At 47.8% G+C, this 16,000-nt stretch overlaps 1 protein-coding gene across 1 annotated transcript in view; it reads right to left on the bottom strand.

Annotated features, from left to right (window-relative positions):
- The window catches only part of NRG2 (neuregulin 2), a gene marked incomplete at both ends in the record, with an annotated part of 152,375 nt that overhangs the window by 40,858 nt on the left and 95,517 nt on the right, over nt 1-16,000 (bottom strand). Inside the window, 2 exons of the mRNA XM_079542186.1 lie at nt 2,801-2,866; nt 6,342-6,460. Coding sequence (XP_079398312.1) covers nt 2,801-2,866; nt 6,342-6,460 — 185 coding nt within the window. The remainder of the gene's footprint in view (nt 1-2,800; nt 2,867-6,341; nt 6,461-16,000) is intronic.

Genomic DNA, 16,000 nt, shown 5'->3' with positions numbered 1-16,000 from the left:
TACCAACCAGTGCCCTGCCAAAGGGAGCCAGGGGCCCTGCTGCAGGCTGCATGCAGCAAAGGGAACAGCAGCTGGGGAAGAGATCCCATGTACGCCATCATAACGACATTTCTAAGAACTGATGGTACAGGTTTGCTCCCATGCACTTAGTAGCTTCATGTCAAGTGCCAGCTAGCCAGGGGAAGATGTTGAGATGGAAAGCAGTAGGACAAACAACAGACTTCCAGAGAAGAACATTAGCCAAGAACAGAACAGCTTGGAGATGTGGGTTGTGTTTCAAGTCCTGTCAAGGCATCTGAGCCTGCCTTGTGCCAAGTGTGCAGCAGCAACCAGAGGTCTGCAGCCATTGTTGAAGAGGAAGGAAGCAGGATTTGCTGGCAGTTGCACTTACAAGGTGGTATCTAACAGTATTTAACAGGCTAAACAATACTCCAAAGGGGAAATATGGGCAGAAAGGCAGCAATGTGCCCAAGCTGCCTGCACATGGCACACTACCCTCCCAAGGAACTACAGCTATCACCAAACTCCAGTTCACATAGTGCTGTCCTAAGATAGTGTTTAAAATCCAGTGGATTTTATTCAATATTTAAGTGAAAAAATGAGGTGAGAAAACCTGGGACTACAGACAAGTTTTTGAATATAGACATGCATGAAGTGCATGAAGTAAATGCATGAAGTGTATAAGAATGAGATACTTATCATCCTTCCAGATCATCAGAACTCACAACATCTTCATTACTTCCCCATATGTTAGACACATGCAGCTCTGTGATAGACCAGCAGTGATCATGCATGAAAATCAGTGATAATGTGTTATTAGCTTAAAAGTTGAGAGAGACCATAAAAAAGAATGTAAAGGAAATAGTTGATTACAACTTCATGTCTGGAGACTTTACCATCTCTTCGTATCAGTAAGAAAAATGCAGACAGCCAAGCAGGCATTACCACACTGAGACAGCAAAGGAAAAAAGTTCTTCCAAAGGAGAAAGTTCCGTGCAGGTCACACGGCATTTTTGCACGTCTCCGTTCTATTGCTGAAATTTTGCTTTCACTGTAATGAGCACATATATAATGTGATGAAAATGTACTGTATGGACCTACGCTGATGAGCACAAAGGAAAAATCCAGGGGAAAGATGGTACAGTCATTGCATCAGTACTGCCACATCCCAGTGTGATGTGACCAGTGTAGTGGAAGGCCAAGAACAATGAAAGAGCAAATCATAGAATTACAAAATTGTAGAATCATAGAATTATAGAATCACAGAAAGGTCTGGGTTGGAAGAGGCCTTTCAGATCACCTAGTTCCAACCTCCTGCCATAGGCAGGGCCACCTCCCTCTAACCCAGGCTGCTCACAGCCCCATCCAGCCTGGCCTTGGATGTTTCCAGAGTGGGGGCAAAGCCCCTCTGGTAACTTCTTCCAGTGTCCCACAGGAAAGAATTTCTTCCTAATATCTGGTCTAAATCTAACCTCTTCCATTTTAAAGCCATTTCCCCTCATCCTGTCTCTACCTGCCCTTATGAAAGTCCCTCCCATTTCCTATAGGCCCCTTCAGGTACTGGAAGGCTGCTATAAGGTCCCCCCAGAGCCTTCTCTTCTCCAGATTAAAAAGTCCCAGCTCTCTCAGCCTGTCCTTGTAGGGGAGGAACTCCAGCCCTCTGATTGCTTTGTGGCCCTCCCCTGGATCTGCTCCAACAGCTCCACATCCTTCTTCTGCTGAGGACCAGAACTGGAAGCAGTGCTCCAGGTGGGGTCTCACAAGAGCAGAGTTGAGGGGCAGAATCACCTCCCTCAATCTGCTGGTCAAATGCTAAGCATAGTCTTCTAAGCAGAAAAGCTTTCAGAATCAGGTTTCCTTTAAAATCATAAAAACGGAGCTTTCCAAATAGAAGAAGTTCCTATAAAATCTGGAAGGCGGAACTGTCACCACAGAGGTGCAGCCAGCTGCACTGTCCGCTCAGCAGCTGGGAAGGCGATGCAGCACAGACGCGGCAATGCCCGCTCGGCGTTCGGCTCGCCTTTGCACAGGCGCCCGGCGGGCTGTCCAGCGTGCTGATGCTCCCTGCGAGCTGCGGTGCCCCGAGCAGCGAGGGGCTCACAAGCACTGCGTCCCATGAGGAGACAAGCCAACAGCCTGGCTCCCAGCTACACTTGCATACATTGCTCCACGCTTTGATTTTCATTTGTGCCTATTTTCTACTGCACTCACGACAACTAAATCCGAGGGAGTGTTGAGAAGTAGTTCCACCAAATCAAATCACATCAAATCAAACATTTTGGGAAATCTTCTCTTGTTTTCTGGAAACTCAAGAAATAATGTGCAGCAGTGAGCAGCTGTATTTTCTGCCTCTTTCTTTTGACATATTCTTATGCCCTTATGTCTCTTTTCTAATATTTCCTGGAGCCTGCTTTGTTTTTTTTTTTCACCTAGACCCAAAAAGTTTAAATAAAATAAATCTGTAAACCAAAGATTGCAACAAGCACATCTTAGAAGTATCAATAAATCCATGCACTGGAAGAGCTGCAGAGACTTAAAATCCACCCCCAATTTTAAGTAGTGTGTTCTTCAAACTACCGTTGCAGTAGCTATTAACCTCTCCCTCTCCAAGATGGACACAGCAATATAAATCATATTTTGAAAGATTTAGTGGAAGATCAGGGCTTTGGGAGAAATGAAAGAGGAGTAGCAATTAAAGAAGATTTCAGGAGGCAATCAAGCATTTATGCAATTTGTCTCATAAAAACAAAACAAATAAGGGGAAAGAAGCTGTATGGGAGTGGGGGGGAAAGGTACTTACACTCTTCTTCCATAACAACTATTTTAGTTTCTGAGGCTGGTAAAACTTGTGGTGCTTTCGTTGTTCCTGGGGAAATTAAGGTAAGAAAGTAGTGAACAAAATATCTAATTCGAACAGAGAAGATTGGGCTTAGCTATGCAGGGAGGAGAACGAGGGCAGGTGCTGCTGGCGGAACAGGCTGGGGAGGCTGCTGACACGTTAGTACTGGTGAGGGGATGCTCAGATGGATCACTGGGGGAGAGGCAGACAAACACGTGTCCCTGCAGGGGAATGGCACAGCGCACATCGGTCCCTTGTCATAAAGGGACTTACACCACGATAAAAAGAAAGGGCTCAGGGTTCACTGGGTGTACAATGAGTGAAACCACCACAGGTTTTCATTGCCCTAACAGCTGTGAGAGTGCAAAGAGCACAGCAGAACAGTGAGAAAAATGTGGAGCTGAAGAAAAGTCGAGATGGGCTCATGATGGCAAGCCTCCACCCTGTACTGGCAGCTCTGTGACAAAAAGGAATGCTCTTACCAGGAATGGAGGAGCTGGAAAGAGATGAAGGCCAAGGCCAAAGGCAGCGTGGGAGCCCAGCACATGTAGTGATTACCTCTTTACAGTGCAAGAGGCTGGGAAAGTCCACTGTCCACAGCCACTAAGGCAGCTGTCAGCAAAAGCCCCTTCTGGATCAAAACCCCTCCTGACCGCCAGAGTCAGGGAGAAGAAAGCACCGGGAGGCAATGCTGTGTGAAGGCAAGATGGTGAGGCCACTAAGAAAAGGGAAATAGAACGGGAGCAAAAAAGTTTGTAAGGAAAGTTAAAGTTTTCCCAGAGTTCTTAGCAAAGGAGGTGGTGGGGCATTAGTCAAGGAGCTGCCTAGTAATTTTCCGAGGAAAAAGAGTCTGAAACTGTCACATCTCAGCTATGCTCTCATTCGCACTTGTGATGCCAATATTACACTACCAATAGAGAGGAAATGGGACATTCTTCTAAGAAAGCATCTAATTTACCTCAGAGTAATAAAAATCTGAAAAGAGCACCAAAGCACAGCAGATTTTGATGAAACCCAGAAGCATTTCCTCAGAAACCGACAGCCTTCCAAAGCTTTTCAAAGGGAAAGCTTCTATTTTCAAACTGGGTATTTTGTGGAAATTCCAGAATTGCAGAGGAGGAATAAGCTGCTGGGTTTGGCCAATGGGCATTTTCTAAGAGACAAAGGGCCATGGCACTGCAGCCACTCTCTTTCTAAGGAAAATCTCTTTTCAGTGTGGCATTTTCAGTGATTTGAGTCAGATATATGGGACTAAAGTGGTTCTTTCTGCAAGTGATAAAGGCTGAAAAGTTGTAGTGGAATAGAATACAGCAATGAGTACTTTGCAACAGCAACTCTGCCTCATCAGGCTGAGAAATGCTTGTCAGCAGAGACATCCCCATCCACAGACACAAGGGCCTTGTGTGTGAGCATCTCTGCCAGCCAGCACCCGGGGGGCTCAGGAGCCTCCACCCTCCAAAGGACCCTGTCTCCAGGGATGGGGCAGCAGTGATAAAGTTGAATAGAGAAGCAGAATAACTAGAAGCAGCAATAGCTGTAGTGAGCTTCAGGAAAAGAGGGAGGCTTCGAGGAGAGGGAGATTGTGCACCTCTGATTAATTGCTGTCAACTTGTAGAGTTGTACAGAGCAGAGTTGAGATGTAGTCAGAAAAAGCTCAAAGAGTAATGCAGGCAGGGACAGAAGAGCATACGTGGGTTCAGAGACAAGCAGATATCTTGGGAAGCTTTCTATTGAAAGGTATCACAGAAGAAAGGACTGTGCAGAAGTGAGGTGAGGAAAGCTTCCCAGGCCCCAGGAAGGCCCAGCAGTATGGACATTGTGGAAGGAAAGAGGAGGATTCCATATGCGAGTGCACAGGCACAGACGAATGGTGCTCTGCCCTGAGGAGCTCCAGGGACAAGCAACAGAAGGGCACAAGCAAGCAGCAGAGAGGCAAAAGCCTACAGTGATCAACAACATCCTATTTACCTTTGCAAAGGACCACAACTAACTTTTAATTGCAAACACCTGCTCTCCTGCCAGCAGCAGCGAGCTGTGCATGCAGCTCAGCTCAAAAGCCAAAGGTAGATTTTCAAGGCTGCTTAGAGAACAGATTCATCAAGACCCCACCACAAGCAGGGCACACCAGGCTATCTTCTATTTACTGGATCTGCAGCCCCTTGCAGCCTGCATCTCCCACCAGGTAAAAGTGATTTTTGTGTCTCTGATTGCTTTTGTACTCTCAAATCATTACTGGGCAACTCAAGTGTGTCCTCGCACTCCCTGCAGCACAAGTGAGAGTCACCTGCTCCTGCCCTGGCCAGACAGGAAGAGTTACACCTGGGAGCTGCTGCAGCCTGATGCGCATTGCCCAAGAGCTGTGAGCAGCATGCACGATGATGCAGTGGGCGCTGCTCCATCAGTCTTCCTCTTCTGCAAGGGCTGGAGAAGTGGAGGAGGTGTGCAGGGCTGTGGCAGCAGGCACTGTCTGTGCTGCACACAGAGGGTTGTACACACGGCTCCCAGCCCAAGAGAGCTGTTCATACCACGATGGGACAGCCAGAGCATGAGTCAGAGAAAAGAAGAGGCACTGCCTCTGTTGGCTTGCTCTGGACACTTTCCCTGTCATGATCAGAAAGAAGCAAGGCTAACTTTCCAGATCTGAGCATGGGCTGCCTTCCCCAGGCATTACGAGCACTGGCTTTGTGCAAGAGCAAAACTGAGGGGGAGTATGCAGTATTCCAGCCTCACAAAACATTTGGGACTGCAGACCTTGCTGAGGCAGAGGTTAATACAGAAAACAATGCCAGAAAGCAGTGGGAAAAAAGGCACCTTCCATCACATGTGACCAGTATTATTGAGAGCACAGCAGCAGTGAAACTGGACTGTGCCAAAGGGCCACATGGCAGAGCCAGGGCTCCCGCAGCGGCCATTGATGGCAGGAAGAAGAGCTGAGGCAACAGAGCTCACAGCAGCCATCCCTCCCCTGCTCACACCCTCCCGGCTTCTGGCAAGCACTGCAGGGACTTTCAGAGCTGGAGGGAGCATCCAAACCATCATGTTAAGCAATATAATTACGATGACCGAGATAATAATAAAACCACCTAACCTCAGACTCCATCCACTGAGCTCTAAGAGATGGAGCACACATTCTAGGATGAAAACCAGAAGCAACTTCACTCATCACAAAGCTATGGTTTAATTACTTGTCTTCTGGTGTGTTTTGTTTCTCAGAAAATCTTTAAAAAAATAAAACATCAAGCCCACCAGCTTTCTTTCTTCCTTGCCCTTTTTAAAAAATACGTAGACTGTAAGTTTATTTAAAATGTAAATGACCACATTGCCAGTGACAGATAACTAAGATAAACATTTATGCTAAGCTTCATTTTTCTTATCTCCCAAGATTGTTTTACTTGATATCCTGAAAGCATGAAACAAAATACAAGACAGATCACCTGCAGAACCTCCCGCTTTCTGCTTGAATGACAAATGGCTCAAGACATTTACTGACTTCTTCACTTACCACTTCTCACATTCAGGCTGCCTTTTGCGGTGTCTTTCCCTAAAACGTTCTCCGCTTCGCAGCTGTACTCCCCAGCATCTTCCAGCTTCACCTTGTTGAACTGCAGTCTGGAAATCTTTCTGTTGGAAAGTATAGCAGACATTTCTTACTCAATTGCTAACCATCTTCATGAATTGATAACCATTCCTGGCCCTGCTACACTGCCTGATAAGTTACCCCTTCTGCAGGAGACGGTCTGCCTGATCTCACCTGATCAGGATTCAAATGAGACCCTTCCCAGGAATCACAGCCATCGTCATTTCCTAACTGACCATCTCTCTTTGAACCCACTGCTCTTAGCCTGATGCCACGGTTTGGTCTGACATCTGCTCCCATTCTCAGGAAGGCCATATATGAAAAGTCAAGAAATCTTGTGAGGGGTTGAACCCAAGACCCCAACTCCCCAACACACAGACCTGCACCAGAGAAAGGCCACTTTCCTGAAGAACACCAAGATCTGACTGCGGGAAGGAGAGGAGCAGCACGTTCTGCACCTTAGCAAGGAAGACAAGCAGCTCAGCTGCCTCCCTTGCCATGTCCAGCTGTGCTGCACACTCAACCCCCCATGCTATGGTCATGGGGTAATGTACCCATGCATTCCAGCCTGCAAACCAAAACCCTGAGGTTTGAGCTAAACAACTATCTTGTAGCTTTCTCTGGGCAAATGGGGCAAGCATTTTGTCTCCCCCAAATACACAGACTGCATTGTGTCGGGCTGACATCCACGTGATCATCTTATTGGCCAGAAGCACCTAGGAAGATCAGAAGATGATGTAGGTGATGACTGCTCACCTGTCCTAACAACCCATGCTGTGTGCTTTGTGGGAATGGGAGCTGCACGGGGCTCTGTGGTGGTACTGGAAAAGGCCATCGCCTTTCCCTCCATCTGGCTCATGTCTCGTTCTCCAGGATGTCTCTCTGATGACAAGGCAAAACCCTTTGTTAACTAGTTCAACAGAGATCAATCAGCCTTCAACACACACCAAAGACCACTCATGAGACCACAGGGGAAATCCCTGATCAGACCCTCTGTTTGACATTTCCTTCTGGTTAAGATAGCTTATCAAAAAACACCCTATGCTCTCTTTGGTGAGAACATCTCCCTCTGCTTGCTACCCCAATTTCTTATCTCAGGTCTGTGTCATACAATCACTTGACAGACAAGCTTGGAAGCACTGGCAGATTTAAAAAGAGGTCCCACTGGCCTATGTTGCTGAAGGCAATATTCCTCTGATGTGGAAAACCGTTATGTCTGGAAATATTTGCAACATTGCATATGTCATCTAGGAAGGACTTTGGACTGTGCAAATGATTTTCCATAGAAAGTCCTTCACAGAAGCACACTGAAATCTCTTCAACACCCTGACATGTTGCTCTACTGGGAGCCATGGTGCAAGGACACGGAGTGAACATCTCACTTGCTGTGTTAGCAAATGAAAAGCATTTGAGATGACTTGGTACAGCTCCCAGGATACAGGCAATGCCCTGTTCTGCAGGATGTGGTCAAGCGTTCAATTACAAGAGTTTTGGCCCCATGTGGAACAATTTTAAAATGAATGTTGACAGTGTGTCTCCTGAATTCCACCAATCCTAGGTCTCCACCACTCCACAGTACAAAGCCAGTTATATGGGCCAACATGCTTGAATGTGGGGGTCTAATCCAACAGGCTGATGTACAGACCTGCTGGGGAGGTATGACAGGCACTGGATGGTGGGCTTTGGCCCTGTGGGGCTGTGGAAACCAGTGCAGGACCCCATTCCCCTCTCCCTCCACAGAGGCAGGTGTAGGAACAGTCAGCGAAGGGTCAAGGCCAGGTGCTGAAAGCTGAAAGCGTTAACAAACAGGCTGCCTGCAGCTGCCAGACAACAGTTACTCTAATGATTATTGGCTGCACTGTGATCTCAGATGCACAGCACATTTTGCCGTGTGCAGTAACTGGAAAAATCCACTCTGTATCTCCCATGTCCGTGATCATTTGCAGATAAAGGTTTTTAAATTCCAAATATACAAATTAGTAAGTTATTTAGTGACACAAAAGGCTAATGAAAGGGGTCATACTTGACAGATTCATCTCCAGTAACAGGATGAGAGACATGGTCTTTTACCTGGAACTGGAGGAGAACATGAGCAGAATATAAAGCAGTGCTAGTATTTATAGAACCTCGATATCAAGGTGAAACCAAAGAGGATTATTTTGTTTTAATGCACAAAACTGTTGTACTGTCAAAGGAGATTATTTTTATTTTCTAACGCAGCTTGTTGAATCTCTCCCGGATTGCAAGATCCCCTTAGAAAAATCAAGAGCTTTTTTTGGGACCAATGATCTCAACAGTACAAAGTATAACGTCAGGCAAGAGACCTAGGGCAGAGAGATGAAAGGTACAGAAGAGGATGAGATTTAATGTAGAGCATAGCCACAGCAAAATGAAATTTTCTCTTCCAGTAAGCCCTGAAACAGTCAGAGAATTACCTTGCTTCAGAGCACCAGTCTGAACCTTTTAAAGCACATGAATCACAGAATCATAGAACTGTTTGTGTGGAAGGGACCCCCGAAGGCCGTGCAGTCCCAGCCCCTGCAGAGCACAGGGACACCTGCAGCCCATCAGTGCTCGCAGCCCATCCAGCCAGACCTTGGCTGCCTGCAGGGACGGGGCACCGCCACCTCTCTGTGCACCCCGTGCCAGTGCCTCACCGCCCTCAGTATAAAAAACTGTTTCCTTATATCTAATCTAAGTCTCCCCTCTTTTAGTTCGAAACCATGACTAAGACTCTTCACAGGATGAACTCCACTGAAGATGTGAGTGAGATTTGGCCTTACGTGACTTGTGCGTGGCAGAGAGAAAGATGAGCAGTCCATCTCTGTTCCTTTTTACTACTTTCACATGCTTCTGAAATACCTCAAAGCTGCTTAGGAAATTGGTTTTGCAAGTTTGCATTCTTCCTCCTGTTGCCTGGAGGGCAGACATTTTGCTTCTTTGATGGCCGAGGTGTGTTTGTAAAGAAGTGCCAAGTAAGAGCTCCAGGAGGAACCTTCCACAGTTCCCTGTCCCCTGCTGCCCTTCAGGGCTGTGCTCCCTGGGGATGCTGGCCCCTGGGACAGCCCTGCCGCGCTCCTCCCGAGGTGCCTGGCTGCCAGACGATGCCATTCTTCTGGAGGAAGGCACTGCCGCAGGCTGTTTGTTCAGTGAAAGGGCTGGGGTCACTGACAGATGCCATCATTTCAGTGCAGCGTAACACTGTTGACATTTCTGTACTCCAGGGAAAAATCTGCCTCATTGTATTTTCTGACCCTCAGCACATATGACTTAGCCACGCACTAATTATCTCCTGTAGTGCCAATGGAGGAGTGAGCCATGGAGAATAGGTTGTCCGCAAGCCCTGGGGGATGGAATCCACAAGGAGCCCTTCAGCCTGGCCAGAACAGGATCCCCAAAATACCTTTCCAGCCAAGAGAACAAGTCCCCCAGAGGGCAGTTTGAAGTGCCAATCTGCAGACTACAATGGGAGGCAGGGAGATCAGCCCTCGGCCGAGACCTACACAAAGATCCTGGTAAATCCTGGCCAGGAAGGGTGGCCTCATTGGCAGTAATTTAGACATCTCAGAGTTAGACACCGAAATATGAGCTTGGGCCCCAAGGCCTCCTGTACAGAGAGAGGAAAAGAAACAGGCGCTTCATTCCGCCCAGGGAGGAACTTTTCGTGACAGGACTCATGTTCCCACCAGCACTTCGGTTAGCTTGAATCGCCTTTCTCTTCCTCCCTGCGGCCAAGTGGAAACCGGACCTTCTTGCCAGGCCCCTTCGTCACAGAGCTGTGCACCTGGGTGCCCGCGCTGCCTGCGGACACCGATCTGTGGGGACTCGGTGAGCCCTGCGTGAGCTCAACTGCTTCTGCATGGTGCAGGGCAAAAATAGCTCTCGGATTATTACTATTGTAGTATTTTATGAGTCTTCTAAAAATAGAAGAGCTAACACAGAAGTAATAAAAAAGCCAAGGATTCAGCTAGTGAAGAGAACTGGAAGACGACGCCTTATTTGGCCTCTACATTGTCAATGAAAACCGTCCATAGTAAAAACACGTGAGATCCTAGGAAAAGGAAATTCTCAGATGTGCCTCTCACAAAGGGCATTTAATAGACTGCCGTGGTTACCTATTAACTCCTTTCCTCTCCGAACAGCCAGGCAGGCAGGCAGCACAGCAGTGCTGCAGAGAGCACAGGGGCCGGCACTGTGCCCCGTGCACTGCTCCACACCGCCAGTGATTCAGTGGTGCCTGCGTGCTGTGCCGGCACTCTGCACAGTGGCGAATTTGCTCTGAGAAAGCGGGTTTATGGCTCGCAAGAAGATTCACACCACCCAGCCCTCCAGCTTACAGTCCCAAAGCACCATCTGGCAACAGCCCATCATCAGTCACTCTGCTGGCCTGAGCAGGGACTCTCAGTGTCCCTGTCTCAGGAAACACATTCATCTTCCCCAGCAAGAAGCATGAGAAAATCAGGTAGAAGAGTTCACTGCAATGTGAAGCAGACCAAGGATGGCCACGGCAAAGCAGCTCTGCCAGACAGGCAGAAGAGGCAGCTAGGACCATGCTCTTGCCTGCACAGCCAGATGGAAACAGCCCCAAGCTCTCCCCTGCCCTCGGTTACAGAGCAGCACAACAGAGCTGGGTAAGCTGGCTGTGCTTGTAGTGCCTGAGAACACATAGCTGTGCTGGATGCTGTGAACTCTAGGGCAAGATCTGGCTAGTTCAGGATTAACTTTAAAAACAGTGAATGAGAAAGGGTGAAAAAAAAAGCAACCCTCAAGCAAAGCAATCAAATAAGATGGGTAAGAAAAGGGAGGTTCAGACTTCTCAGCTCAGCTTCCATCTCTCCTGTAGTGGCAAAGTCCTCCTTCCACCTTCCCTCGCACCATCACCTGCCCTGCTCGCGGTTTGACTGCTGGGACCATGGGAGAAGTGAAAGATGTCCTTGTGGGGGCCCAGGGCAGGACCAACCATCCCCAGACCCCCTTTGCCTGATCTCTCCTACCCCTGTCCCCCAACATTAAAGTGCTGTTCTAACCTGAAAAGCAGATTTGCCCCTTCTCTGCTCAGCAGTGTTGTTCTCTCTCTGTGCCCAGGCTTGGGGCAGGCTGATTTTAAAAGGAAGACTCGACCAGTCCTCACTCTGCAGAGCTGACACTGACACTGATCTGAGAGCTGGAGTCCCTCCTGGGTCACACAGCGTCAGCAAAAGGGGAGAAGATCAATAAGTACAATCCAAAGAGCAGGGTCACTTGTGCAACCCCCTCCATCCTCCCATTCAGCACTGGGCTGCATCTCCATACTGCCATGGCTGTCTGGGCACCGTGAAAAGGTGCAGAGCAGCTGGGGCAGTGAAATCCAACCACATGCCCAGAGCGGATTTGTGGTCACTCAGCTGAGAGATCTTCCTGGTGATACTGAAAGTAGGACACTACTCCCAAGGGATGTCATATGGTCAGCCTGTCCCAAACTGAACTGCCAGCCCACTCCAATCTAATGATATGCCTACTCTATCACCCAGCGATCTCTCTTGGTAAGAGCACACAAACCTCTGTGTGCCATTGCCCTTGTGCTGGCAAGTCTGCGGCAGCTGCCAGAGCGTGAAGGCAAAACATACACAAAAACAGAGTTTTGATTAAGGCTGATGAACCCTCTCATGTCACAGAGGATTCCCTTGGATTTCTTGTCCTGGAATTCATGGCAATCGATCCATCCCATGGATATTTTGAAGAATTTTCCTCAAACCCCAATGCCAGAGTTTGAATTCCTTTTGGGAGAATGTAGATCATGGAGCAGCTCAGCTCTTTTCCTCTTTGCTATGACATCTCACATGCGTGCTAGCAGCCTCCCAGGAGCAGGGACCTCACAAACATAGAACCTCCCTCTTTAAAAAGCAAATATCTAAATAGACAGTAGACCTCAGGTAGGGATGCAGTTAGGACAGTATGCAGAGGCCTCACTACATCAGCAACAGAACTACAGCTATTTCTGTAGCTGGGAGCAGAAGAAAGGGTTGGTGCTTCTGGGGGGAAAGCACAGAGGTCCTCATTTGGAAGTGTATCACATGTTAGATGGAAGCTGATAGGATGGGCAATTCAGAGGTGGGACTAAAACGTCAGGGATTGCCAGACATGGGAGAAAGGCCAGATAGAGCCTTTAAAGCAAAATCAGACAGTTTTAAATCAGGGGAGGTAGGAGGAGAGGTGCCATATTAAAAGCAGCAGTCTTTGGTGGAAGCCCTTCTCTGAGCACAGGAATGGAGACGAGCAAAGCTAGGCTGGAAGTACTTAGATAAGAGAAATGCATGCCTCTCAGGAACAGACATAAGGACATGGAAAAGCAGCATGGAACAGCAGCTTTGGATGGACAGATTCCTTCAAAACCTCTGTGAAATGTATCATTATTATATTACACAGGGTTGTACAAGAGATTCAGTTACAGTTTTGAGGCTCCCTTCTGAGTCTGGAGCACTCGGATCATCATTCATTTCTTCTTAAGTCCTTTTTTTCCTGCAGTTAGCATGTACCACGGATCCTTGCCAGTGCCTGATCCACGACATATGAGGAGAACCAAACAAATTCACGACTGTGGGCATACAATGTGCTACCCCAGATGAACTGCCGGCGTCCACTGCCACCACCCCAGCCCTTCTTCCCCAGACGCCAGGTAAAGCATTAAGCTGGGTGAATGGGATTTCAATTGATGTTTCAGTGAGAGTGTTCCAGCCTAAGTCGTGTCACTGTGCAGCTGCAAGGGACTAAGGTTAGATAGGGAGATAATTATTTTTTTTTAACCAGCCAACATCACTGGAAAAGAAGAGACAAAATTTCAGGCACGTAAGCTTCCTTCCATGCCTATGTTTGCATACATCATCAATTGAAGCCACTCAGCATCTGGCCATAACTTGTTAGTCACTATAACTCACTCGTGCTTGATCGAATGCCCATTCCCTGAATCTCTCATGAGCCCCAACTTGCAGGCTTTGTGTATTGTTCTAGCTCAAGACCCAACTGCTTCTCCTTTCAGTTCTCAAGTTCCCTGGTTGAGTCCCAGGTGCGTTGGCCAAAATGATGTCCATCATCTCCTTTAAAACAAAAAACAGGCAAACAAAGGAGATACTCTCTTTCACACACCCTCCAATAAAGTGCCATCAGCAGCTAAACCAAATCCCAAGTATTGGGGACTTATAATGACATCGTGAGAGTTAGCAAGAGAGAAGCTCCCCTGGTGATTATAACAACACCGGTGCTCAAGAAGAGTCTTAGCTTTAAGGCATCTGGAATTGTTCTTGCAAGATCCATTGTCAAGTGAGCTTTTTCCTTTGTTTAAAAATGTCAGGCTGAAGACCCCTGCCAGAGTGGTGGTATAGCCTGCTTGGGTTCATTCTGGCTCCCACAAGGCTTCAACAGTTCTCTTTGCCCCTCCTTGTCTCCAGGCTTAATTAGGAAATCATTTATCTTTATTGGCACTCTCTTTCCCCTGCTGCTTTGGCATTATTATTATTTTTTGCCTTCATTCCAGAGCACTGAGCTGCGCAGGGAAGACCACAGCCCCATTCATTGTGGGTGGGGAATAATCTACAGCAGGGAGCTCTACAAGGAAGACCCCAGCAATGAATCTGCCCCAGCTAGCATCGCCTCGGGGACTACTGTACAGAAACAGGAGAGCAGGGTATCCCTTGGCTCCACTTACAGGCTAACAATAGGGATTCCTGGTGATACTGAAAGTAGGACACTACTCCCAAGGGATGTCATATGGTCAGCCTGTCCCAAACTGAACTGCCAGCCCACTCCAATCTAATGATACGCCTACTCTATCACCCAGCGATCTCTCTTGGTAAGAGAGCACACAAAGAGAAGAGGCTGTAAGGACAGCAAGCAGGCTGCCAGGCTCTCAGACCACATCCCTCTGATTTCATGCACAATGTGCATGTTTCAGGGTAGAGCCCCGATGCACCCCGAAGTTGGGTAGTGTCCCTACACGTCAGCACAAAGAAAGTCCCCCACCTCCCTCCGGAGCTGTCGTCTGACCACGTGCCAGGACAGTTCGAGAGTCAAAACTCAACCTTCACTTCTTGGCACCTCGATCCCTCTCAGGTGCACTCACAGGAGATGCTGGCCCTTTGGCAGCTCGGAAGGGGTGGGCCAGTCACTAAGCTTTACTTTCACTATGGAACGCAGTTCTTTCTGGGTAATTTCTCAAGGTCCCTATCAACTGTGCTTTATTTAAATTGAGCAGGAGATAAAACCCCAGCCAATAATTTCTTCCACCTTAACGAGAAATTTCCTCTCTGTGCAAGCCGGGCTTGCCCCAGCCTGTTATTAATTACAGATGGAACACACAGTTCAGAAAGGAGGAATCAGAATTGTTCCCCTCCCTCCAGCAAATACCCATTGGAAAAAAAAAGAAGAAAAAAAAACCAAAAACAAAAACCTCCCTTGTTAGATGGCACCAGAAAGTTTGTCAAACTGAGTTTGAAAAACAAGAGGAAAGAGGATTGATGGAAAAGCTGAAGAGTGACATGCAGTTAACTGCTCCTCTTGTCCTTATAACTCATATTTCCCTTACTCTTCAACTCTAGGAAGGGCGGTAGAATCGGATAAAAACTCGATCACATCTAGGAGGGCTTCAGTTCATCTTTCTAGCTAGAGATGCTGAGGCTCTTTACACACACAGGGAAGCTCCATTCTGCAGGAAGGAAAGTGAGGCAAACAGTGGTAAGGGCATGAGCCACTTCATGCTGTTATGTTCTTGTCTCCTATCCTAGTCCTTCACATGTCATCTAAGAACCACAGAGCTGCAGGTACAGAATCAAATCCAAAGCTGTGCCCACTTCTGCACAGGATTCACATGGCCAAGGGACATGCTATGGACAACACCTCCTCCTCCAGGGCACGGCTTCTTTTGCCTGGCAGCAGCAGACAAGTCAATTAGGGCTTTGGATCAAATTTTTAAATAAATGATCACGTGCACCTGGGCAGGTGTCACATGGTCTGTGAAGATTTTTGTCTTTTGTGCTTTTCCCATGAAAGTCCCTTCCCAGTGTTCAGGTTTAGGCCTTTGGAAGCCTCACTCTACTCTTAACTGTAAGAAAGAGCAAAGGATTACCTTGAGACCAATCTTACCTTGCCAGGTGCAAGCCCCAGTTTTTGTGCATTAATCACCATCTAGTAAGTCTTCTTTTCTCAGCTTCACAGTTTGGGATGCTTCTCCTAACATGCTGGCAGTAATGATGTGCACTCATCTCCCATGCCCAGCTTTGCTTCCCTCTGCTGCTCATCCCCATTTGCTACTTAATGAAGAAACACAGATTCCCAAGCACTCTTTGATCCTCAAACTGCATCAGCACACAGCAGTTTTTAACGTACTCTTCTGCATGCAGCCAGGTCCAGAAGGAGGAAGGTCCAACACCATTATCATCCTTCTCTCTATTTTCAGGTACTGAGAGCTAGCAAACCCACTGCTGCCTGCTGCACAAGGACAAGGATCACCCCATCAGAGCAGCCTCAGCCCAATGGCTGCTGGGGTCTGGCCTCTATGCTGCCCAGCTCCTGGGCTGGGATGGGAAGCAGATGAGCAGGGACACCTCAGGGCT

The sequence above is a fragment of the Tetrao urogallus genome, assembly GCF_951394365.1.
Source record: "Tetrao urogallus genome assembly, chromosome: 14".
In the NCBI taxonomy this organism is placed as follows: Eukaryota; Metazoa; Chordata; class Aves; order Galliformes; family Phasianidae; genus Tetrao; species Tetrao urogallus.
This window is presented reverse-complemented; position numbering and strand designations above follow the sequence as displayed.